Below are 27530 nucleotides of genomic sequence, written 5' to 3'. Positions count from 1 at the left end.
AATTGGGTTTCTTTATATTGTGTTAATCTATGAATAAGCACTAGTACAAGAAAATCTTCAGATTTATGTACATAATCTAATTTAGATAGCAAGAGTCCTAACAGCAGTATTTCACACAAAAGGAAAACACTGATCACAAATCTAAATTCTAAGCACTCTATCTGAAGAATTATTTTTCTTTTACAAGCTAAGCTGTTTCAGTTTTAGTTAGTCCAGTAGCATCTAGAAGCAAGTGCACAGGAAGGCTAGTGAAATTAACAAAGCAAGTTCTGAAAAGGGAACTGATGCTTAAGAACTTCCCATCAGTAAGCTAGCCTTGGGGAGAGAGCCTAAGTACTGATAGCCAGAGTGAACTTTGGCAAAATGAGAATGTAGGAGAAACTCCAAGATTTCCTGCGTGTGTATGTGTGTGTGTATGTGAGTGAGTGAGAGAGAGAGAGAGAGAGAGAGGAGGCCTTTCAGTGAAGGAAATGAATTACACCAAAGATGCAATGCTACTGGAAGATTATCCCACCTGTGTGCATTTCTTTCCATCACTGAATATTTTTAAATGTTTAGGGCAGTTCATCACTTTTTCTAAGAAAGCCACACCAATTTGTATAACTGCCTTCTTCGGATCAAACTGGACAAATTAGTATCTGGCCATTCTTATAGTTCGTCATATTTCCTATCAAAAAGGATCTAGATTAGTCTTATGTACAAAGGTAGAGCTCATAAGAAAATTCAAATATATGAAAACACTCATCAGCTATGATTATAGTTTGCCTATGATTCATGTCAGAATCAACTACAGGTTTTTCTTTTAAATACTTACAGATTCTTTTTTTTAAAATATATCTTTATTGATTTCGAGAGAGGAAGGAAGAGGGGGAGAGAGAGACAGAAACATCAATGATGAGAGTCATTGATCAGCTGCCTCCTGCACGCCCGATTGGGGATTGACTGGGAATCGAGCCCGCAACCCGGGCATGTGCCCTGACCAGGAATCAAACCAGGATCTCCTGGATCCTAGGTCCATGCTCAACCACTGAGCCACACCTGGCCGGGCAATACTTACCGATTCTTATTTAAATAAGGTACTATGAAGACATAAATACCTGAAGAAAAGTTCACTTGTAAGTTTTTAAAAACAACTACTTGGAAATGGAAAACGAGAGAATTGCCTTATGAATCAAGTATCATTTAATTCTTGAGAAAGGTGATTTCATTTTCAGAAAACTAACTATTGAAATTGTAAGCAACAGAGGGTTAAGACTACATAATCAATTTTAGCAATGAGCACAACTCAAGTACTACCATGTAAAGTGTTAGTTCCTGCAGACATTGTAAGGTTCTACTTACTATCTAGTTGCATTTAGCCATTTGAAAAAATCATTATCTGATGCTAGGACTGGGCATATAACATGCAGTGCATCATGTCTTAAAAATCAGCACTCACTAGGAGTTCAAGAACAACATAACTAGGTCCTTAAATATTTAGAACATTTTGTATTTCTAACAAAAGCTACAGTGTAAGCACACTGGGATCTTCAAGTATGCTACTTAACACATCAAATGTCCGACTCAGCTAAAAATACTGCATTTCAACTTGCTTCACAACTGGTAAAGTTTTCACACAAAGGAGTACCTATTACTAGCTATTATTAGCATCTATATCATTTCATTTCCTACAATTGTAAAGATGTATTGTTACAACTATTGAAAGTATTTTGTACTCACCTCTAACTAGTCACAGGAAAATGGAGAAAAACATATTACTTTGTACCATATGAAACTGCTGGGTTTGTAGGTCAAAATTAAAGCACTATATATAAAAAAAATGTTTTATTCAATTAAAATATGTACCATAAGCATGAGTTTTCTTCTAATAGGATATTAAATATTTCATTTTTATGAATTCATTTGTTAGGCTGTTTAAATTGTTCAAATCTTCCAATTACTTCTTAACTGGAGAATATGTTATTTCTTAGAAAAAAGCTCCAAATGATGAAAAAGATGGTAGTTCATTGGATAAAGGCCTGCTGACTAAGATGAACATGACAAAATAGCCCAATTCAATTAACTTTGCTTTCGTGGCTTATGACACCTGATGTCAAGCACTGTAATGTAGAAGCGTGAGTTCATGCTGATTAGCGACAAGATGTTTTTGTAATCAAGTTTTTCAGGCCTAATTTTAATTTCTGGGTGATATGCTGCTGCTGTCGTTTCACCAGGATTTAAATAGTAGTAATTCATTATCCCTTTCACAGATCACCATATGGTCTTCAGAATTTTTTTGGTCGCAATGATGATGGCGCAAGTTTTGGAGCTTCACCAACTCAACCATCCTATAAATTGCTATCAATTGTCATACAGTATCTTTTTTTTTTTTTTTTTTTTGGTCACAGGTTATGTTCCACTTCAAAACTGGGTTTCTGCTGATTTGAATCTTAATGGATACACCTCCAACTGTCTCCATTTTTAAATCATCTTTCAAGAGGATGCTCACAGGTCCAGTTTTATACTTTCCCCAGTCACAGCAAAAACTGTCTGCTGCAAGGCCTTGAATTGTTGTTTGTAAGTTAGCTTTCACCTTGGCTCTTAATTGATTTTTGCTTAAAATGGATTTTTATCTCCTTTGAGGCTCATTTTTGAATTCAGGTCCCCAGAACAAGATTTTTCAAACTACCAATGAGTAGTTCTTTCGCCAGCAAAGCGCTCTAAAGCCAAATTTATGTTTCTACCTATCTCATCTACAGTATGTCCCAATTTGAAATCATGTTTTAAAAAGTATTCCTAATTCTTGTGAGGATACTATATTACTTATTTCTCTGGAAAACAATAACAAAACAACCCAATAATCAAAGAAAATGGAAGAGAGAAAAGCATAGTACTGTTATAATTCTAAATAGCACAACTAGAAATATACTTTATGTCAACTCTAGTAACTGAAGTCAATTTTCAACTGATCTAATATTAGCAATTTCATGTGGTACAATTCACAAGTTAATCAACCAATACTTACTGAGCATCTACTATATGCTAACATCTGTCGCATATCTGTACAAACAGATATCCTGAAGAGACTGACTTGAAATATGAAAGTCACTAATTTCAAGGACGCTACTTAGGGAGGAATCTGGTGTTATACACTATTATTTTTAAAAACATCGATTAAAATGTACACTTTCTTCCATGTTTTAGCTACACTTTTTTTTCTGAAAACACAGAAAAAAAAATGGATCCTTGAAAAAATTTTTTGAACTAAATGTTTAATGTAATGTAATATTGCCAAAGTTCAGCACTGAAATATACACCTTTCAATGGTTCTAACTTTTAAAAGTCAAAACTTGCCTATATTTGCTATATATTATTTTGAAGCTTCAAGAGGCTTTTATGTTTATGATTAACAACTAACATTTATTTGTATAGTACTTTCTAAAGCACCCCCATATACATTATTCTAGATAGCAAACTAAGATAATACAAAATTTTCACTAGTAATGAAGAGGAATATTAATAAAAACTAAAAGGTAAATAATTTTTTGCATGTACTTTTAAAAAAATATTGTGAAACATTAAAATCCTGTGTCACTGAACCTCTGTAATACACAGGGGGGAAAAGCCCACTTGAGTTAATGCCTGTGATTAAGCATCACTACCCACTGCAGGTGGACCAAAAGTTTCTCTAGTGCGCATTAACTGGACATCTTTGTCAGCCATACAGGTATCACAGCCCCATACTGCTGATGCTTCTGCAGTTAGCAGGCCATAAGCTGTTTCAGTCATTCCAGTGCAGATCCGATGAAACCATTTCTGACAAGAGGCTTCACATAAGATGGCATCCTGATCATCATTCACTTCATTTGTACAAATCCCGCAAGGATACACTGGGTCGGAAGAAGAATGGCCATGACGGCTTGGGTGGAGAGAGGATTTATTGCTTTTTTCAGTGGTGCACGTGTCTGCTGCACCTCTAGGTTGTCGTGGCTTATTCTGTGTCCCATTCGCATGGCTGTTGTTTGTAGCTTCAGTGCTACTTGAACGGCTATTCTCTTGACTTACCGCATTGTTTCGATTAACATTTTTTAATTCAATATTACTCTGATTCACTGTGTCATCCATATTTAAGTGAGGTGGATGAGCAGAGGAATTTTGATTAGTGTTTTTGGTTGTTCCTTGGTTAAAGTCTTGTTTTGGGGGTGGTGCTTTTACTTGACCAAAATTGTTTGGGGGAGGAATAAAAGAATGATTAGATTCTAATGGAGAAGTAAAATTTGAATTATTTCCAGGGACAAAGTTAGATGCCAAGTCAGGATTAGGTACCTGGCCAGCATTCTGTGGAGGAATCTGACTGAAGTTTTCAGCAGGATTTTGTCTAAAATGTTGACTAGGCATATTAACATTCTGACTTAGTGCATTATTATAAGATGGATTTCCAAAACTTGAATTATCATGTGGACCAAAGGTAAAAGCATGAGGTCGATTAAAACCCATGCCCAGAGGATTCTGAGGAAAGGGGTGTGGTTGATTCCTGAGTGAGTAAGGAGCACAGTATGGGGAAGACATTCTCGGAGGAACGTGAGGTGGCATTCTGAATGTGCTATAGCCTCCAAAACCAGGATAACCAGGACCAAGATATGGATTTGACGAAGGCAGTGGTTTATAGGAAATAGTATTATAGTTGTCATCAAATGGATTAGCAGCTACTAGATGGTCAGAGTTTGGATTCGGTGGTGGAGCATACTCAGACAATGGAGGAAAAGATGGCCCCTGAAATGAGAATGTAAAGTAAAATACATGTTTTCGATCAAAGAAGTAATTAAAATTGCCCTGTTATAAAATCTTAACACTTATGAACATAGTTTTAGTCAAGTTTCTCTCACAGTGTTATGAAAACTTAATTCTTCACTTGACCTCCCAAATTCCAAATATTGATATATAATTATACTTAATGATATAATGTATAGGTTTCATTTAGAAAAGGAAAAAAGTTATGCTTCTCTGAGCACAAATCTATTGTTACTTCAAACTCCAAAAGTATTTAACCTTCAAAAGAAGATTCATTACCATAATTTTAATTTAACATGCTTGCCTATAACTCTAGAATTTTTCACTTAAAATTCTAACTAAAAATACCCTTTATACTCCTAAATAACCATAAAATTAAATAATAAACAGGATTTAAATATTTTCCTAGCTTAACTTCAGGGAATAGCTATTAACTTATTCCCAAAGCACTAAGCTCTAGGCCTCAGAATGGAAAAATAAACTGCCAGTTTTAGTCACACTACAAAGTTGACAGATGTTGGCCAAAATGGAAAAAAGTCATCTGTATACCCATCATACTTATTCACAGTCATTATGACAAAAAGAGTACTTCAAATGTATAGAGAATAAAATCATAAAAGCCTGTATTTATAACTGCTTATTACAACCACAGGTTATAGACATGATATGCACATGATACTGAATTGTTAGAATAGTAAAACATTATTACTTCAGGTTAAACTTGTGTCCATGTGTATTTTAAGTCTTTTAATAAAACTATAGTCATCTATGTCTTTTAAATTAGATTTAAGTACTTTGTCTGCCTACACTTCCCTCTTGCAATATCCACTCTAGGCTTACAGTCCTGCAATAGCTGTTAGTTGTAGAGTAAAAAAATATAATCATTGTAGAATTCACTATTAGGTTCTGAATGAAGATAAGAAACAAAACCCATGACCAACTTTATTTTTTAAACTTTGTTTTTTATTTATTTTAGAGAGAGGAAGGAAGAGAGAGATACCAATTTATTGTTCCACTTATTTATGCACTCACTGGTGGTTTCATGTATATGCCCTCCCTGTGGATCAAACCTGCAACCTTGGAATACTGGGACGATGCTCTAACCAACTGAGCAACCTGGCCAGGGCCCCATGACCAAATTTAAATTTACCTCAACAGCCTGATCACATTAGGGAAGAAAAACAGCTATTATAAGAAAATGTCAGTTTACCTGTGTATTTGTCTTCCTTTTTTTCTTATCTGGGCTTCCTAGTTGTACACCTGGTCCTCCTAACCCATCCAGTCCACTATCACCACCTAAAAATAAATAAAATCCAGATAGTATTTCCACTTGTAAGTGAAATCACTTTATATATCTCACAGCAATATCTATTATAATTACCATTTAGTTTCTATTTTTGTTAGATAAAAGCAATACTAAATTTTTATTATCTTTGTCCTTTAAAAGTCTTCCCCATAATTTCAGCCTGAAACAGTTATTCATCTCTACTTCCACAGTATTTTTTGTTATTCTTTCAGTGAAAAAGAAAGTCTCCATCCTGCCTTTATTTTTTTAATATGTCTTTATTGATTTCAGAGAGAGGAAGGGAGAGGGAGAGAGAGAGATAGAAACATCAATGATGAGAGTCATTGATCGAGCCCACAACCCAGGCATGTGCCCTGACCGGGAATCGAACCCCGATCGACACACAACCACTGAGCCACACCCAGCCGGGTTAATAAAAACTTTTTAATAGCCCTACTGAGAGACGCAGAGGAAAAATTCTAACAAGTGGAAAGGTGTTGCCTGTTCTGGCTAGCCATCTAGAACAAAATAATAATGTTTTCTACCTCACTTATTATCCCAAATAGTCTTGTTGTGCCCTCCTCAGAGACACTAGCACCAAGTGTCTGAATCCCTGGCCCAAAGGACCCATTCTCCACGCCCAGAGGCATTAATACCAGCCTAAGCAACACCCCCTTTTCAAAGATGTGAGTTTAAGCTCCATAACATCCCTCTTGTGTGTTTATATATTTTAGTAATTCCAACCTCTTTCCTTTGTCCCATAGCCTTAGTAATGTTAGCTGCTTCCCCCAGTTGATATCTCTGAGAAAACTTTTGTATCCTATTTTACTACTTCAGCTCAGTATCTGTTAATAATACTTTATATTAAATACAGGGTGTCCCGAAAAATGTATACACAGTGTAACAGTTGATAACTCAATTTTCACTCCTTTTCAGATTTAACTGATTTGAAATAATGGGTGAAGCCAGACTAAGCTTTGAACAAAGAAAATTTATCCCAAGGTGACACTAGACTTTATTTTGTGGGGCTATATAAAAGATAAAGTTTATGGTACAAAACCAGCAACAGTCGATGAACTGAAGGCTCACAAATGCCAAATGAAATTATTCTTGATGTTTCTGATTCCACTGCTTCAAGTTAACAGCAGTGCCTGGACCACAACAGTCATCAGTCTGACAACAAGCAATGATAAAAAACTTCTGTTAGATTCTTTTAAATTTTAGAAATGAACTGTATGCTAATAAACACTTTATAATCATTCAAAGTGTGTACACATTTTTTGGGGACTCCCTGTATATTCTGTTAAAAACCAGTTTCTATCTCCTGACTAGATTCTGATACGTATCTCAATTCCCATCAGCCAGAAACTATCATTACTACTAAGTTAACATCACTCCAGACAACTAGCTTACTATCTACCTACCAACTTTTCCTAAAGCAATACCTTTACAAAAACAGAATACTTTTTTTTTAATTCTCACCTGACGATATTTTTCCCATTGCTTTTGAGAGAGAGGGAAGGGGAGATAAGAGCAAGAGAGAAAGGGAGGGAGGAAGAGGGAGAAAGAGAGAAACATCAATGTGAGACACATCAATTGGTTGCCTCCTGCACGCCTCCAACCAGAGCTGGGGATTGAGCCTGCAACCAAGGTACGTGCCCTTAGCCGGAATCGAACCCGGGACCCTTCAGTCCACAGGCTAACACTCTTAACCACTGAGCCAAACTGGCTAGGGCTAGAGTACTATTTTAAAAATGAAAGCACTAAATTATACTTTTATTGAAATTTAATAAAAGAAAAAGAAAAAAGGTAAACTGGAAAATATGCTATTTCTTCACCAAAAGAGAAATTTTTGGGAAAAAATCCCCTAAGTCTAAGAAAAGACATTAAGAACTAAGTGGAAGAAATCATGTTATTTCTTTTTTCAATTTTAAATAGCATTGTCTTCCTGCTTTGAAAGTTGAGAATAATATAGAATCCCATCTTATTCTATGTCTCCCCCACCATTACTCCCTTTAGCAGGATATTTTCTATCTCTAGTCAATTCTTCATTTCAGGTCAGTTTGCTTTTATCGTATCTTTGAATACTTTCCCTCTCTATTTGTTGAGTACTCTATTTCAGGAGCACTCATTATTGTGCTAGAGAAATTTTTAGCTCCCTATTTATTAGTTTACTCTTTTTCGTCCGTATTTATTCTGATTATCTGAAGCTTTTCTATTATGCAATTTGTTAACCATCTCCATTCTGGTTCCTTATTTCTAATTTATTTGTTCTGAAAATACGTTGTTTTGGCCCTCAATTTGTTTCCTTAGGTCTGCAATTTACCTTTCATCTCATTTTGCTGCATCATAATCTTGTCCTTGAGCTCTTGTTTTATTAAGTTTTACCACCTGAAGTACATGTGAGATATTTCCTTCTGTCTGTAGGTTATGGGTTCTTCATCTTTGCGTGCTATTTCTGTCTTCTTTGTTTTTGTTAGTTCATTTACTATAGTATGTTTGTATAGTTATCATGCTTTTATCTTGCAACTCTGCCCAGGCCTCTTATTTGCTCTGATTTAACATGGGTGACTTTTTTTTTAATCCTCATTCGAGGATACTTTCCCCATTGCTTTTCAGAGAGACTGGAAGGGAGAGTCACAGAGAGAGGAAAAACATCGATGTGAGTGAGAGAGAGACATCGACTGGTTGCCCCCCGCATACCCCCCAACCAGGGGCAGGGATAGCGCCTGCAACCAAGGTAGGTGCCCTTGGCCGGAATCGAACCGGGACCCTTAAGTCCATAGTCCAACGCTCTAACCACTGAGCAAATGGGCCAGGGAAACGTGGGTGACTTCTGACTCCCTTATATTCACATCTAACATTGTTTGGGTTAGGTGGTATACTACATTTATTGAGATAATCATGATTTATTCTCCTTTAAGTTACTTTAATGTTTCACACAGCCCCTGACATTCCTGAAATAAATCCAACTTACTCATTTTTATGTAAGTACTACCATTTTTATATGACTGGATATGCTAAAAGTCTCTTTAGAATGCTTGCCTATATTTGTAAGATCAGCCTATTATGTTTCTTTGGAATATCCAGGCTCTTAATTCTGAGATTTTGTTAAATGCACATCTACCTAGTTGGGGTGTGCAGTAATCCATTCACATGGGGGAAATTCCTTGTGTCCCTGATCACTAATTCAGTGTTTATTTCTGGAGACTTCTGTCAGAGACAGTCTTCCTTAAAAGTATTTTTAAACTTTATTTCACTCACTCAAAGGAGTGAGATGATAAGAATTATTAGTGAGAATTCTCAAAATTCTATAAATCACCACCAGCTTCCATTCAAGGGGCAGGGGTTGTTATAGAAGCCTAAGATAGTGCATGTACCCTCTTATAGATTTATGGTATTGGGCTGTGCTGTTTCCCTTGGTGGTTGCTGTTGCTGAACATTTTTGCTGTTTTTTAAAACTGCTTTGGTTCATTTTGCTTGGAATTAAAAAAGAAATAAAATAAAATAAAACCTTAACTTAGAATAAAACCTTAACTTAGAAGTCTATATCTAACTATATCTTTCATTCAATCTCCCTAACAAACTTATGGGGTAGGTAAGTCATCCCCGTTTTAAAAAAAGAACTGGAATATAAAGGGTTCATACCATTGGTCAAAGGCGGCACTGAAATATAAAACTAAGGTTTTTTCTTATGTTTTTATATACAATCTATTGGGTTTTTTTACCATGTTCAGAAGGTTGTGTAACCATCACCACTACTTAATTTTAGAACATTATCATCACCCCAAAAAGAAACTCCAAACCCATTAGCATTCATTCCCCAACCCCTAGTCCCTGGTAAATCACTAATCTACTTTCTACCTCTATGGATTTGCCTATTCTGGACACCTAATATAAATGGAATCATACAGTATGTGGCTTTTTGTGTTTGACTTCTTTCAATAATATTCATTAGTATTTCAATCCTTTTTATAGCTGAATAATATTCCATTCTATGGATATACCACATTATGATTTTTTTTCATTGATTTTAGATAGAGAGGAAGGGAGAAGGAGAGAGAAACACTGATCGGCTGCCTCTTGCATGCCCCCTACTGGGGATTGAGCCCGAAACCTGGGCATGTGCCCTGATCGGAAATCGAACAGTCACCTCCAGGTTCATGGGTCAACACTCAACCACTGAGCAACACTGGCTGGGCTTTGCCTACTGAAAAAAAATTTTTTTTAAATAATCCTCACCCGAGGATATTTTTCCCATTAATTTTTAGAGAGAGTGAAAGGGAGGGGAGGAGGGGAGAGACAGACAGACAGACAGACATCAATTGGTTGCCTCCCTCATTTGCCTGGGGATCGAACCTGAAACCTAGTTACATGCCCTTGACTGGGAACAGAACCCTCAACCCTTCAGCGTGCCAGCCAACACTCTAACCACTAAGCCACACCAGCCAAGGCTCTGTCTATATTTTAGTTAGGTTGTCTTTTTCTTCTTTTTTTCAGGTTGTCTTTTTTGTTATTAAGTTTTAAGAATTCTTTATGTATTCTGGGTACTACACTTTTATTAAACATATGATTTACAAATATTTTCTTCCATTTTGTGGGTTGTCTTTTCACTTTGATAGTGTCCTTTGATGCACATAGTGTCCTTTGATGCACATAAGTTTTTAATTTTGATGAAATACAATTTATCTATTTTCTCTTTGGTTGCTTTGAGTAAAACTAGGTTTATCGACTTCTAAGATACTAGTCTGCCTCCCTAAAATCTTTCTTCCTCAATGGCCCACAAAAGGCAAAAATGAAAACTTCTGGTTCAAACTAAAGGAACTCAAACCTTTTCATTCTAATTTGATGTGGTTATCCCATTTAAGTAGGTGGTAAGTAAACAACCAATAGTGAGATCCAGTCTGCTCCTCAAGGCCATTTATTTAAAATGGTTTAGGAATGACCAAAACTGCTACCAAGTTAAAACTACTCAGTAGCCTATATAAAATGAACTGATGATTTCACATTAACAATTTGTATGTAGATTTCCTTAACAGTATATACTGATATTCTGAACAGAGAAATGTGTTGTTTTTGAATCAGAATACCTAGAAATTCTGATTAGTCTGATACGGAAAAGGAATTAGCAATGGTCTTAGAGGTCAAATAATACAGTGGTTATATAAAGAAAGAAAAACATCAAACATCAAAGTCCTGTCTTTCCTAACATCAGTTATGGGTATTTCATTCTAACAAAAGTATAAATAGATAAAGGTAATTCTCTAAAAACAATTATTAATAAGTTAGTCTCTAATCTCTAACACAGAATATATAAATTACCATTCACAGCATTATTAAGATTACTGAATAACTGCACTTTTACAATTAAAATGCAATGTAATTTAAGATGAACAAAATGTACTTTTATTGGTTAGTACCTACCATCTGTTTACTTTCCAAAAATTTAGTAATTGTTTGTAGTTATTCTAAGGCAAAACTCTCACATTTTGAATTATTTAAATAAACTCATTATTTTCAAGTAATCTGTGAACAAAACCGCCTAAAAATCTTTTTTAAAAATTGAGTTTTATGGTATTAATTTTTTATTAAGAGTCTAACATTTCCCTCCATAAAACAAATCTTCAAGTTCCTACTGGTCTTTGTCCCCCCATTTAACTGTTCATCCAAAGAATGAACTATACAGATGCTCCTCGATTTACAGTGGGATTACATCTCGATAAATCCATTCGAAGTTGAAAATATCGTGTGTCAAAATGCATTTAATACACCTAACCTACCAAACCACATAGTTTAGCATTGCCTACCTTAAACATGCTCAAAACATAATATCCAAACAACCAACACTTCATGATCACCTGGCTGACTGGGAGCTGTGGCTCACTGCCACTGTCCAGCACCATGAGGCAGTATCTGACTGCATACCGACAGCTCAGGAAAAGATCAAAATTCAAAATTCAAAGTATGGTTTTGACTGAATGCGTATCATTTTCATACCATCATAAAGTTGAAAAACTGAAAGTCAAACTACCCTTAAGTTGGGAACTGGCAAATACTTCCAGTGGCTATCTGTAATACTGGTGGTTCCTCTCCATGACGTAATCAGTAATGTTAGATCAGATTCATATTCATCAGGGCTAAGTAGAACATAAGCTACCAAGAATTTCTATAATTCTTACTCTTTAAAAATGAAGTGAAAGGTCAGAATCCAGGGGAGGGAAAGTAGTGGTTATAGATTTAGTCATTTAGGTTACCCTAACTTTTGGTACCAAAGCCTCTTCCTGTCTGTTCTATATACCTGTTGCTGCTAACTTTGTAAGGTAAACAGTGACAATCCCACCTGAAGTAGAGAGTTGTGAGGCGCAGAACCAAGAAAAGGGAGATTGCCAAGCTTACTGTAACACTGGCCACTGTGATCCTTTTATTTGTTAGTACTTCAATTTCTTCATCTCATTTCCTCACTCCTACCTGCCTAGTGCCCCCAAAAGGGGGAAAGAGAAGTGGGAAAGGATGATGTCAGAGTGGAACAGGGAGCCTCTTTCATCTTAAGAAAGGAATTTTATCTGCCTACCTATTATCATCCTGAATTTTGCCAAGCAATCACAATTAAGCAAAATAATACTCTTACCTCTCTTTTCACCCTTTCACCTTTATCCAGAGCTGGAAGCTGAAGTTGTATTTCTCCTCATAGTCTTACAGAAGTAAGACAGAGTCTACTTTATTAAATGAAGTAATTATTTCCCATCTAAAGATTCCATAAATTAAAGATTTTTTATATGAAATCCACTTATAAGTACAAAATTATTTTTTTAGTGTTTTTTATTTTTGTAAAGTGTGGATTATTTACTTTAGACCTTTTATTATTTTCTTAGGTCTAATTAAACCTCTTTATTCCTCCTTTAAGACTTAATCCTGCCCTGGCCAGGTGGCTCAGTTGGTTGGAGTGTCGCTCAGTACACCAAAAGGTTGGGGGTTCAATTCCTGGTCAGGGCACATTTCTAGGTTGATGCTTTGATCCCCAGTTGGGGCAACTACGAAGGCAACCCATCCATGTTTCTCTTTCTCCCCCCACCCCTTCCTCTCTCTCTAAAATTAATAATAAAAAACCCCATATCATCTGGTGAGGATTAAAAAAAGTGGAGGGAGACTCAATCCATTTTGGCCCCCAAGTTCTTAAAAGGGAGTAAAGGAATTATTCTGTACACTAGATAGCAGCATGCCTTTTATATATTTTAAATTTTCATTTTTAACCTTACTTACACTTATAATAATGGTTTGGTTTATGATACTGACTTATCTTAAGTACTGTGATGGTATTATTTTATTTTTATTTTTTAAATATGTTCTTACTTATTTTTGTTTTTTGAGAGAGAGAGGGAGGGAGGGAGAGAGAGAGAGAAACATCCATCGGCACATCACCTACTGGGGATCAAGCCCTCAACCCGGGCATGTGCCTTCACCGGGAATCCAACTGGCGACCTCTAGGTGCATGGGATGACCCTCAACCTACTGAGCTACACCGGCCAGGGCATGACTGAAACTATTTTATAATTAACATTTTCCTTTAAACAAACTTGCTTCCTCATTATTCCAAATAAGTACATATTCTAATAAATGCACGGATTGGTTTAAGTATGTACCCTATTCCGATTAAATGACACAAACCAGGCTTATGTCCCCCGCCACCAAATTCATATGTTGAAATCCTAACCCTTAAGGTGATGGTAATAAGATGCGGGGACTTTGGGAAGTGATTAGGTCATGAAGGCAGAGCCTCATGAATGGGGTTAGTGCCCTTATCAAACAAACCTGGGAGAGCTCCCTCACCCCTTGCCCATGTTAGGACACAGGCAGAAGGCACCATCTACGAACCAGTGGGTCCTCACCAGACACTGAATCTGATAGCACTTGATCTTGGACTTCCTAACCTCCAAAACTGTGATAAATACAATTTCTGTTGTTTATAAGCCACCCAGCAAGTCTATGGTATTCTGTTATAACAGCCTGAATGAACTAAGTGCCTAACACACTGCCTGGCACACAGCGAGCACTCAAATACTAGTTCTCAGTTTGCTTTCCTTTAGACAGAACTATACCATAAGCTCACTTCACTCCAGTTTCCACAGTATTTAACATCCTATTAAAGTATCTAATATTCAGCAATGTCAACATACTCAATGGACACTCAAATAACAACTTTTTATAACAGCACAGAAGTTTGGGATATAATGTCAGGTTATTCTTTTTCAATTTTTGTTATTTCTTTTATCCTCACCTAACGGCATTTTTCCATTGCTTTTCAGAGAGAGTGGAAGGGGGGGAGAGGGAGGGAGGGAGGGAGGAGGGAGGGAGGGGGGAGGGAGAGAGAGAGAGAGAGAGAGAGAGAGAGACATGAATGTGAGAGAGACACACGGATTGGTTGCCTCCCGCATGCCCGCCAACAACCAAGGTACGCGTCCCTGGCCGGGATCAAAGCCGGGACCCTTCAGTTGTGGGCCTATGCTCCAACCACTGAGCCAAACTGGCCAGGGCAGCTTATTCTATCATTTACTACTGATGTGTCTATCTTAGCTAGCAGCTTTGTCTTCACCTGAAACACATACTTCTGTAATGCTGGTCTCTACCATGAAATGAAAATATTATGAATATGTGAACATTATATGAATTCCATCGTGCATTTGGCAATGGTTGATGACTGAAATGAAACTGTCATATATCCTTTTAGAATGCAAGGAAGAAAGTGTCCACTATCAACACTCAGCACCTACATCAATCTGTGTATGTAATAAATATTAAATTCAGAAAGCACTCAACATCAGGTATTTAAGGTTTCAAATACACATAATTCCTGTGCCAGCTGTCTCCCCAAACTAGTGATCTTTGTATTACTGACAAAGGTGCATGGGGTTTAAGGTTTAAGCTTACAAAGGTAAAGCTTAGGAGGGTGAGTAGGTGTTATCTATGTGTGAAGCTGACTCTATACAATAATACCTCTGATAATAAACTTGTATTAATTAGTCAAAATTTTAAATAATAAACCTCAGAAATCATGGAACACAAAGCTGCAAACATTCACAAAAATCATATAATAAACAGCTTGTATTTGTCTTTCTTAGCAAAACTGTCAAATCTGAGAAGTTTCCGTTTTTATGATACTTTTTTGTTCACTGTTTTCTATCTTAATTGCTTTTCACTCTATTACACACTCCCAATCAAAATGAGAAAGAATATGCTGTATAGGTCACTTACTTATTGATTAATTGATTCAATATACCTAAAAGTGAATGTTGTTCACATTACTTACTATAATTTAGACTTTCTGATTTTAAAAGTAAACACTTATATGGCCCAGCTAGTGTGGTTCAGTTGGCTGAGTAGAGTCCCGTGCACTGAAAGGTTGATGGTTCAATTCCAGGTCAGGGCACATGCCTGGGTTGCGGGTTCAATCCCCAGTCAGGGTGCATATGGGAGACAACTGATCAATGTTTCTCTCTCACATCGATGTGTCTATCTCTCCCCCACAACCAATTAAAAAAATTTTTTTAAATGCTGTACTGTTTTTCAATATTGATATTAGTATGTCTATAGAGACTGGGAACAAACAAAAAGACCTGAAATCACTCTTCACCATACCTTACAGCTCACCTTAGTAATAAAGATGACTTAGACGTCTTGAGTTGCCTGGAATAAGAGTGTTACAAGAGAGAACTGTATAATCTTCCCAAGAGGTAACTCTTCCACACCTCTGGTGAAAGAAAACTAGAAAGATTGCATTACCTGAAGTTACCAAGACCTCTTTGTTAACATTCATCAAATTAGATGTCAAAAACATTTGTTGAGCTTCTATAAGTATGGAAATAAAAGTAATAGCTCCTCCCTATAAGCATCCCATAATCTAGAGGGAAATTTTTTTTTAATTGAAACTCTTAAATTAAACATAATAAATACTATGATAAAGATGAGCACAAGATGTCGAGAGAACATAAGGTACTCCCATCTAATCTTGACTGAGGAAGGAGTGTCAGCGAAGACATCCTGGGAGGTTTCAACTGAGCTGATGCTTTGAAGATGAGTATCTTACCAAAGGTGAGGGGAAAAGAGGGCATGCCTAGCAGAAGTAACAGAATGTGCCAAGAAAGATTTATAGGCAAGAGAGACCATGACAATGTCTAGAGAGGAAATGTGAATATTTAAGAACTGGAGCACATGAGACAAGGGAGAACATTTCATAGAATATGAAGGATGGCGGACTAAACAGTAGGCCTGGGCCAAATAAAAAAGGGCTGATATAAGAAGGTTGGGTTTTTATCTTAAAGGCAATGGGGAACCACTGAAGAATTTTACAAAAAAGATCAATGTGACTAAGTTGTGTTTGGGGAGCACTGCGGCAATGGAACATAGCGGCTAAGACTCTAGACGCTAAAATTTAAGTTCTAGCTTTGCCACTTACTAGCTGGGTAAGCTTAAATATGTTACTTAACCACATGTTACTTAACCTCCCTGAGCATCAGTGCTTCAACTGTAAACCTAGGATGATAATGCCATCTAACTCATAGGGTTACCGAGAGTATAAAACAGGGTGATCCACTCAAACCACTTAGCAAACTGTTTGCTAAGTACTCAGTAGATGGTAGTCTTTATCACCATCAGCAGCAATGTGGAAAATGGATTAACAGGGGCAGAATGGGAGGCAAGGAAACCAGCGAGAGGGTTACCATGATAATCAAAGAGATAAACAAAATCTGAACTAAAGTGGTGATGGAAAGGTCCAGGAGACGATGGGTTCAAAACATATGAAGGGACAGATACTCTAGAACTCCGGAACACTGTTGGGTGAAAGTGGGGGATGGCTTTGGGTCACTGGATAAATGTTTGCCAAGATAGGGATTATGGGAGAAAGAGGAAACTGGACATCTCACAGATACCTTTCATTCAATACATTAAAAACGAAATTCACTAATCTCTCCCTTATAAATCCATTCCTCCTTTTATATATCTGTGAGACCATTCTTTCATGGTTTTTCTCCTCTAACTCTCTGGCTACTCCGTCACATTCTGCTCCTCAGGGTCCTCTTTTTCCTTTCATCTAAATATTTGCGTTACCGAAGTTGCTTTTCTCAATTCTTTTCTCTTCTCACTTTTCATGCTCTTGGGTGAGCTCATCTACTCCCAAGGCATTAATTAGTATTCACCTGTTTACTGATAACTTCCAGGTCTCTATTTCTGACTCTGATCACCTGCCTCCATTCCAAACCATTATATCCATTGTGTACCCTGAAAGATCCCAGGGGGATATTCGTTCAATGTGTTGAAAAACCAAACTCACTTTCCTGATAACCTGCCTACCCCTTACATGTATCAATTAAAAAACAGAACCACCACCCAAAAACACCTTTCCTTTAGACATTCTCTCACCTTCTCGTCCCCTTGACTGTGACTACATAAATTATGCTTCCTCTCCAATCTTAATCCAAATCGTCCATAAACCTATCCTATCAAGATAGTCTATATATTTTTTAAAATATATTTTTACTGATTTTAGAGAGAGGAAGAGAGAGGGAGAGAGACAGAAACATCAATGATGAGAGAGATTCATTGATCGGCTGCCTCCTGTACGCCCCCTACTGGGTATCAAGCCCAAAACCCAGACATGTGCCCTGACCAGGAATCAAACTGTGATCTCCTGGATTATAGGTTGTTCCTCCATTAAGTCTACAAGTACATTTAAGACTTTTTACAAGGGGGGAAAAATAAATAAAGAGACCCATACAAACTTTCTCTTGACTCCATATTTCCAAACTATTGACTATGTTTTTCTACCACCAAGTTTCTTTTAAGTCGCATCTACAGCACTAACGTTACTACTTTAAAAATGTGGTTTTCTCTCAAAAGTGCCTTCTGAAAATCACCACTGATTTCCTAGACCTTTTCCTCATCCCTCATGCTCTTTACGTTGCTCCTATATAGTTTTTTTAATGTTTTTTAATTAATTTTCTTTTTTTAGAGGGAGAGGGAGAGGAAGAGAAACATTGATGTGAGAAACATCAACAATGGTTGCCTCCCATATGCACCCAACCAGGGCTCAAACCCATATGTGCCCTCACTGGGAATTGAACCAGGGACCTTTTGGTGCATGGGGCAATGCTCAACCAACTGAGCCACACGGGCCAGGGCACTCCTATATAGTTTTACACAAAGGAATACCCACTGCTTCTTAGAACTCTTCTCTAGGAGGTCTTTCATGGTTTCCCTAAAGATAGGTTATATGTACCTTTATTTCCTATAGATGGCCACAGAACTTATGTTGTTTGTAAGTGTGTGTTTATTTGTCAGTATCCTGGACTAGACTAAAAATGTCTTAAAGACCAGTGTTATGCCTTCTTAGTCAATATATTCCCACTGTCTGGCACTATGAGTGCTCAATAAATATTTGTTGATTAATTGAATGAATGCCATCGGATCAACACCTAAGAGTTCAAAGAACACTGGAGAGTGTTAGTTAAAATAAGTATGACAAATAACATTCTACAAGAAAAAACAAGTAAAAGTAGTCTGAGGGGCTACAATCAGAAAGCAATATAAAGATATGAATGAGTTACTTCAAGTAGTCATTCATTCACAAGGCAGTTAGGGGAGCAATAGAAAGATATTCAAGATAGTATACCTATATTCACGGATGTGTTTTACAATCAAGGGCTGAAGGACTGGGAGTGGTAAGACCTGGTAGAAAGCAAGAGTAAGATACTTTGCCATTAAAGAGCAATTAGGAATCTAATATTAAAATATTAGGACAAGTTTAGAGGACCACAAATCAGCTTCCTCTGGCCCACTCACCTTTGCAATCTAGGTCTACCAGCAGCATTTCTCAAACTTTAGTGTGCATGAGGAGCATCTGGGGGTCTTGTTAAAGATGACAAAAAATCTCCCAGGAATCCTGATTTTGTGGATCCAGGAATGTGCATTTTTAATAAGCATCCCACAGGATTATGATGTGTTTGGTCTGCAGAGTATACTACTGTAAAGTCCTTAGTCATTCATGTCATAACTTTGCCATATCTGAGTTAAACCTATATCTTAGCCTTATCCTAAGCAAGAAGTTTGTTGACTTACATTTTTATAACACATATGAAATAAATACATAACTATTAAAAAGTCTGTCTGTATACATGAGTGGATGGAAAACAGTTTGAGAAGCACTGCTCAAGAGTTTATGCTCTGTAAACACCACATCCTGCATGTAGTCTGATGAGCACAAATTATAACAAAAAGTTGCATGGCAGTGAAGGTCAACAGAATTGTGCTTCAAGAGAGCTCATGTAGATACTCTGGTACCTTTTAATGGATTATAAAATAATCCAGAAATGTTTTTAAAAATTAATGTTCTAATTATTACAAAATGACTTATTATTTTTTAAAGCCCTCCTTATATTGACTTTTTAAAGGGTACTGTCTTTTATTCTGGTACTTAATTCTCAGAATATTTTTGAGCAGACACCTGAGCCAATTCCCAACAGTTAGGGCATCAAACTTAAAAGCAGCAGTTGGAACAAAATGAAGATGGACCTGTGCTCTTGACCTACAATAAAATATATATCCATTTTATTTAAAATTCCATTTGATTAAGACTGATAATTGAGTTCAAAGATATAAACTTGATAGCTCTCCTCTTTTTCCTTCAACCCCAAAGTAATTTATAATAATAGGCAAAATAATATGGCAAAAAGATCACAGGAATAATTGCATCTCAGGAAGGTCTATTCCTTAAAGACTTTGGCAGCTTGCAACCACAAACAGAAAATAAAGCTGAAATAGAAAACCGTCACCAAATGAAAGATTGCGCTGTTAAGCCTTTAAGCACAATGCTCTGCTCTAAATTATGTTTTCTTAAATGGCTAAGAAAATCAATCTTTATCCAAATATTTGAGTGGATGTGTTTTGGATACCACATTGTCACTGTGTCAAAAGGCAGGCCCATATGTTTAATTCTAGTCACATGGAACAAACAGATGAATGACTGTGGTCCTTGATCTCTACATTACTTAAGTCAATTGGAAATTCACCTTACTACTTACTGATTTATAAAGCACTTGATCTTGTTTGGACAAAAGCATTATTGTAATAGCCTCCAAACTAGTCTTCCTGCTTCACCCTTGTTCTCTACAGTCTATTCTCCACAGTGGCCAGAGAAACCCTGCTAATACATATGTCAGATCAGTCACTCTTCTGTTCAAAACGTCCAGTTCCTATGTCAGGGTAAAAGCCAAAGTCTTTTAAAAGGTCCCCAGGCCCCCAATACACAATCTCCTTATACTTAAACTCGGCTCATACCTACTCTCCCTTTGCTCACTCCACGTCAGCTATCACAGCTTCTTTGCTGTTGCTTGAGTACACCAGACAAATTCCAGACCTAGGGCCTTTGCGCTTGCTGTTCCTTATGCCCAGACTGCTCTTTCCACACGCACTCACACGGCTCTGCTCTATCACTTCCTTTGGGTCTCTGCTCAGACATCAAGTTCCAGGTGAGCTCTCTTACACACATTTATAATTGCCACCTCCTCACCCCACACAAATTTCCCAACCACTTTCCCTGCTGTGTTTTTCTCTATATAACTTACCACTGACATTCTATACCTTTTATTTGTTTATCAGTTGTTTACCTGCAAGAGTGTGAACTGCTGGGTGGTGAGTCTCTTTGGCTTTGTTCACTGTTCTATCCCAGGGCCAAGAACAGTGCCTAGCACACAGTAGATGTTCAATAAATATTTGCTTAATGAACAAACGGCATTACATCAATTTGGGGGTTTTCATCCTTAACCCTATTAAGAGCTAGAAATAAAAGCTGGCGGACATCCCCCCACATTTCCAGGCGGCACTTGGGGTCCGTCAACTTACACGCAGCATCTTTTGTCTGGTACATCGCTCCCTGATTTTTCTTAGATAGTAAGGCAGCAGGAAAATGCCTAACGTGTACAAGGAAGAAGCAAACCAATCATGTATAAAACTGATTTGGGCTGAGTCGATTCTTACCCGTTAGCCAATAGAGAAAACGCCTTTTGAATCTACATAGTTTCTCCTCCTAAGCCTAAGGAAAATAAGCCGTCTGTTTGTTGTCTTCTGGAGGGCGGGGAGGGGGGGCTGGAAGAGACGCGAGGCGGTGCACCTTCTTCCAGAACGTCAACTCCGGTGCAGTCCAACTTACTTTTTTGGGGGGTGGGCATCGTTCGTGGTCTCGGCCAGGGGGTGTTTCTCTCTCACCCTCTGAGGTACCTATTGTGCTGGGTCTCGCGAATGAGATAAGGTGGAAGAGGAGCGGGGACGAAGGGATGCTGAGCGCGGCTTCAACTGCCTCCTAGCACAAAGTCGGGGAGGCGAGGGCTCCGCGCGGGCGTGCGGGGGGCGAGCGGGCGCCGGGGCCGCGCGCCTCGGACCCCAGCCTCGGCCCCCGGGCGCAGGCGGGACGCGGGCTGCGCGGAGTTAGGCCCGGACAGAGCCCGGTGGCCTCCCAGCGGCCGGGCACGCGGCCCCCGCGCACCCCGCTCCCCAGACCCCCTCAATCTGGCGCCCGTCTCGGTTACCTCGAACTCTCTTCAGCGAAATGGGATCCTTCTCCTGTTCCGCTGACATTACAGACCGCAAAGCATGACTCCCCCCCAGGCCGCGGGAATTCGGTCTCTTTGATGCGGCGGCGGCGGCTCCTCCTCCTCCTCGCGGGGCCGCTGCGGCTGCGAGGCGAGCCTCCGAGCCGAGGCGCGGCCGAGGGCGGCGGGGACGCGGGCCGACTTTGCAAAGTTTGGGAGGAGGACGAGGCCTCGGGGAGGCTGGGCGGCGTGCGGGGGCTGGCCGGGCTCGGCTGCGGCGGCGGGGAGCGCGGCCTGGGGGCGGCCCCCCGCCCGGGGCCGGCACGTGCGGACGACGAGTGCGCCGCCGTCTCCTCCCACTCCGGCTTCTCCGCGGCCGCCGCCGCCTGGGGACCGGCTGACAGGGGCGGCGGGGGCGGGCGGCCGGGCCCTGGCGGCGCACTCGCGGCGCCCTCTGAGGAGGAGGTCCGCGCTCTCGCGCTCCCGAGTCGCAGACACAAAAGCCCCCAGCGTGGAGCCGCCTGCAAAACCCGCTGTGGGGCGGGCGACGGACGTGGCGCGGCCCCGCCGCTTCCCCGCCCTGAGCTCCCCAGCCCCGCGCGGGGACGGACTTCGGGGGGCGGGGGCCGCCGCCTGGTCCCACCGCGCCTCCCGCCGCCACCGCCTCGCGCTCCGCCTCGGCCCAGCCCCCACGGCCCGCGCGCGCCTCTCGCTCGGTGCCGGGGCTCGCGGGCCCGCGGCCCTGGTAGCCGGGGCGAGCCGCGCGCGCCGAGGGGCCGTCCCGCTCCGCCCCGCGCCCGGCAGACCCCCGCCGCGCGCCAGGCCCCAGGGCGCTGGCTCCCGGCCCGCGCGCCCCGGGCCCCGGCTTCGGCGAGGCAGTGGCATCTCCGAACTTCGTCGGAGGCCGCGGCAGGCATCTTGGCCTCGCAGCCAGGGATCTGAAGGAGGAACGTACGATTCGAGAAAACTTTGTAAGTGGGAGATGGGAGAGTTCTCGGCAGGCATGTGGACACCCACATTCCCGGGCTCCGTGGCCGTGGTCTGGACACCTGTTTGTGGACCGCCCCAACTTTGAGTTTTAACAACTTGCCTCTTTAAGAATAACCGATGCGGAATTCATACAAGAAAGGAGACTGGGTAGGAGCGGTGAGAAGGCTGGACCTGATTTAGACGTTAAATTTTAGGGAAAGGGCCCCCAGTGTGCTTGTACATTGGGTTTGGTGTCTGGTTCCACGGGCTGTGTGACCTGAGGCAACTTAGATAACCTCTCTGAGTCTCAGATTTCTGCTCTTGGAAAGGCAGTGGAGTTACATCTCTGAGGTCTCTTCTAGCTCTGGCATTCTTCAGCTTACCCTTTAGGCAGCTGTTCTCCCTGTTTGTTGTTAGATTTTCCAGTTATCCTACTAAAGTGGGAATCTGTAGGTGCAGACTCCAACTGTCAGTCAGGCGACGCTCTGGGTTTATTTTGATGTCAAAATCACTAAAAGCACTCCTTACTCATATGAGGATTTAGAACTAATCACAAACTGGAGTCGCATCCTTCCAGAGACAAGACCCATAGAACTCAGTCAACTGCACGTATAATAGGAGAGAGAACAGATATAAATATGAAGCCAACCTATAGTCTTCACAGCCACGGAACAGACAAGCACCGCAGCAGCAGCAGAATCGGCTTTACAAAACAGGATAGGGCAAGGCCAGGGTACACATGTTACCCTTTCTCTAATAAGTTTTTGGGGAAATTCCTGATTAGAAGATTGAAACTAGGATAGGCTGGGGAAATTTTTTGCATAGGAGGCACAGCTAGAAAAAGGCTCCCTGTAAACTAGAATGTAAGCTCCACGCAGGCATTTCATCCAGTTCACTACTGTATCCTCTGGTACCTAACAATGACTGGCGAGTGTTCAAAAAAATTGTTGTTGAATGGATGCATGAATAAACAGGCTGGAAGTGGCCCTGGGCAGACTGGAATGACAGGGTTTGGGTTAAGTGTGATAAAGCCCAAGCACGTGCTCAGTATGATCAAACAAACTGGATCTTATACTCTATCTCACAGGATTGTTGAGAAAAGATGTGAAAGCACTTTGAAAATATCACTCAGTATGGAAACAGAGCTTTTATTATATAATCCTTAGTGCAAGGAGAGTGGTTGAGAAAAATCATTGCTAAGAAATTTTGAATTCTTTATTGTAATTCCCTAAAGCTAGAGACTCCAAAATATGTAAATCAAGAGAAATGAATTAGCCTCTTTTCAATGATTCATCAAGAGTAGAAGACCATGCCCTGGCTGGTGTGGCTGAGTTGGTTGGGCATAGTCCCCTGCACCAAAAAGTTTTGGGCTCTATCTCTCTTTCCATCTCCCTTCCTCCCTTTCTAAATATAATTTTTAAATCTTAAAAGTAAAAAATAAAAAGACCATCTTACTTGGTCATACATTCTTATATCAATTTGACTTCCAAATTCTGATGACTCACTTGCTATATATCAGAACTACTGAGAGCCCATTCTAAAATTTCAGATTCCCAAGCCACTCCCCAGATTTACTAAATGAGAATCTCTGGGAATGAGGTCTGAAATCTGTCTTTAAATGCCCTCTAGGTGATTCTACAGCAGTGAGCATTTTGCACTAAACTCCTTATGTCCCCAGTGTGACAGAATTCCTAACAAAATATACCTTCACCTTTCTGTTCTAGTCTTTATCTATGGGACTGAGTTATGAATTCCAGAGTTAATATACATCTTTATTCCTCTTACTCAGAGAGATGCAGGTAAATCTATTGTTGGTAGGCCTACCCCATTATTTAAAACTACATGCTCAGTCATGCTTACAACTCAATAGTAGGCACAACTTAGGCTAGAACAAGGCTCAGTAAACTTATTCTGTGGAGGGCCAGATAATATTGTAGGTTTCACATGCCATATAGTCTGTCACAGCTACTTAACTCTGCCATTGTATTCAAAAAGCAACCATAGACAATATGTAAACAAGTGAGTGTAGTTGTGTCCCAATGAAACATTATATATAAAAGCCAGTAGTGTGCTGAATTTGGCCCACAGGCTGTAATCTGCTCATTAGACTACACTGGAACTTGGATCACAAAAAGGAGGTTCGAGCTCAGGGGATAAGCCTAGGCTACAGATAGGAATGAAGGAGACATTACCTAAGGATGGGTAAACCCACCCAGGATCAATACGAAATGAGAGCCAAGAACAGAATCCAGGGAAACACTGACATTTTCAAGTGTGGACAGAGATAAAGGAGCCTGTTAAGGAAATTGAGAAGGCATGAAAAATAAAAATAATAGGAGTTTTAGAGCAATCAAGAAAAGGGAGAAATGACCAACATTGTCACATGCTGCAGAAAGAAGTACTCATTTCTATCTTTAGACATCCTTTGCCTGGAATCTACTTAACCTCCTTGATTTCTTATATTTTGAAGTATTTTATAGCCTTTGCTTTTAATATTTTACATCTCACATTTTACCTGTTTATATTGTGAGGTAATATAGTGGAGCATTTAAGCATAAAGACTCTAAGTTGGTTTAGATTAACATGTAACACTTTTTCTAGAAAATATTGCTCTAAGTTCTATTTTCAAACATTGAAAATCACAAATTTGTTTTAAATTGAATAAAAATGAAACCCAATTCTAGGTGTTTGGGAGTTTTGAAGCATTGATTTGAATCCTTTCATGATATAATTGCAATTTTGGTCAGCTTAGCAACCTCTATATGTTGGTCAGCCACATCCAGCATTCCCTGTTGACAAATGTAGATAGATAGTCAAAAGCTCAAAGTTGAGGGAATCACAACAGCAAACTTTGGGAAATGTTTGCATAAGTCGGGATCAATCCAGACACAAAACACACACAATTTAAACAGGGTAAATTTAATACAAAGAATTATTATCTACAGCAGGAAATTGGAGTAGGATAGTAAGAAGTAAAGAGAATGCTGAAGAACACGAGAAAGGCAGGTATGAGGAAGATCTACTACCTTAAAACTAAGCACCCAAAGAAGAGGTCCCTCTCCAGGCTGCAATCCTGATCTGATTGGAGAATGAACAGCTGTGCACTCTGAGGGGAGTGTCAGAGGAAGCTGCATTGCAGATTACTGGCACTGGATAAGTTGCCAGCACTGCAGGAGCTGGACCATGAAGAAGCCATGCGTGCTGCAGGAACCCACCAAAGGAGCACCTGGAACAGGAAGAAAGTCCCTCCTGCAATATGTCTCCAGCACCCTCTACTAACAAAGTATATAACATCATTCTGGCTGGCAAAGGAAAACTATTTAAAGGGTACAGCACCACTTTTGCAGAGCAGGCAATAAAGGGTAAATTGGGGTTGAGGCAATAAATTGATTATTGACACAATGATAGTGTATACTGTAACTAGCAAAACTCCCTAAGTGACCTCCTAGCAACAGCAACTTTGGTTCTGAAATATGCTTTGTCATAAAATGGTACCTTCTGATTTTTTGCTGTCTTGTCCTAAATGCATGCGTATTTTCTAGGCTATAAAATATGGGGCAAAGTTTTACTTCAGAATACCCTTTGAGCTCATTCTCTTTAACTTCTATGTCATCCATCACCAGAGTCTCTAAATTTCACCTCCTGTATATTTCTCAGATGTGGCCATTTGATGCCATTGTAATAACCTGGTTATTATTTTCTTCTCTATCACCACAGCCGCCACCCAACTCTAGCCATGATCATTTCTCTATTTTCTGAACTAATACCACACTTACCCAGTAGTTTTCCCCACATGCACCTTAACCTCTATTCATTCTATTCCTATTCCTATTCTGTAGCCACAGTGCTCTTTACAATAAAAAAGGATAGATTCACAGGGGGTTGCAAATAAATGTATAGGGAAGTCCTATGCATTCTTCCCCCCCGCCTCCTTCAGTGTGAGCATGGTGTACAACTATAGTACAATATTGAAACCAAGAAATTAACATTGGTACAATCCATAGAGTTTAGTCAGATTTTACCTGTTATATATGCACGTGTGTACATGTATAATTGCTCTATGCAATTTTCTCATATGTAACCTTATGTAACCACTGCCACAGTCAAGATACCAAGATACTCAACAAGCACAAGATTCCCTGATAACAGGACTCCCTTTTATTATTCCTTTATATTCACACCCATCCACTTTCCTGATCCCTAACCCACCAGGGGCAGCCACTAATCTATTCTGCATTTTTATAATTGTGATTTCATGAAAATTACAAAATGAGATCAAGCAGTATGCATCCTTTTGAGATACTTTGTCACACAATTTCCTTGAATTTTATCTATGTTATTTTATGTGCCAATATTTTGTTCCTTTTTACTACTTAGTAGTATTTCATGGTATGGATGTACCACAGCTTTTAAACCATTCACCCATTGAAAGACTACATGGGTAGTTTCTACTTTTTGGTTATTATGAATAAAGCCATTATGAGCATTCATGTTCAAGTTTCTGTGTGAAAATAAGTCTTCATTTTCCTGGGATAAAAGCCCAAGAATGCAATTACTAGGTCATATGGTAAATCCATTTTTAGTTTGAAAGAAACTGCCAAATTATTTTCCAGAATGCAGAGTGTTCTTTTTAAAACACAAATCTCATCCTGTCATCACTTTACATAAAACTCCTCAATGACTTTCCACTGCTATTATAATTAAGACTAGATTTTTAAAAACATGGACTATAAGCTGATACAATATGATTTCCACTGATTTCTCCAATGTCATCCTGCACCACTCCCCTTGCTCTTTATGTTCACTGGCTTTTAAAAATTTCCTCCAATATTCTCCTGCCAGAGGTCTTTGCAAAATGTTTCCTCTTCCAGGAATGCTCCTTTCTGTGCCTCATCCAGTTAACTCAAACTGTACCTTTCAGTCTTGAC

General features: G+C 39.4%; 1 protein-coding gene across 1 annotated transcript; it reads right to left on the bottom strand.

The window, feature by feature from the left end:
- Positions 1-690: 690 nt before the first annotated feature.
- On the bottom strand, positions 691-21885 carry PYGO1 (pygopus family PHD finger 1). The gene is made up of 3 exons (XM_087821339.1): positions 21631-21885; positions 5981-6066; positions 691-4752 (listed from the first exon to the last, which is right to left on the bottom strand). Exons 1-3 carry the CDS (start codon positions 21677-21679, stop codon positions 3628-3630), a joined length of 1260 nt encoding a protein of 419 aa, XP_087677465.1. The 5' UTR covers positions 21680-21885; the 3' UTR covers positions 691-3627.
- Positions 21886-27530: the final 5645 nt, after the last annotated feature.

This window comes from Miniopterus natalensis, chromosome 1, assembly GCF_054644295.1.
Source record: "Miniopterus natalensis isolate mMinNat1 chromosome 1, mMinNat1.hap1, whole genome shotgun sequence".
NCBI lineage: Eukaryota > Metazoa > Chordata > Mammalia > Chiroptera > Miniopteridae > Miniopterus > Miniopterus natalensis.
This window is presented reverse-complemented; position numbering and strand designations above follow the sequence as displayed.

What these genes read in the sequence shown, in the direction of transcription:
- PYGO1 (XM_087821339.1), bottom strand. Translation starts at nt 21,679, where the DNA reads ATGTCAGCGGAACAGGAGAAGGATCCCATTTCGCTGAAGAGAGTTCGA. An exon ending in TTCGCTGAAGAGAGTTCGAG is followed by an intron (nt 6,067 to 21,630) that starts GTAACCGAGACG and finishes ATTTATTTTTAG; the next exon opens with GTGGTGATAGTGGACTGGAT. An exon ending in AAAGGAAGACAAATACACAG is followed by an intron (nt 4,753 to 5,980) that starts GTAAACTGACAT and finishes TTCTCATTTCAG; the next exon opens with GGGCCATCTTTTCCTCCATT.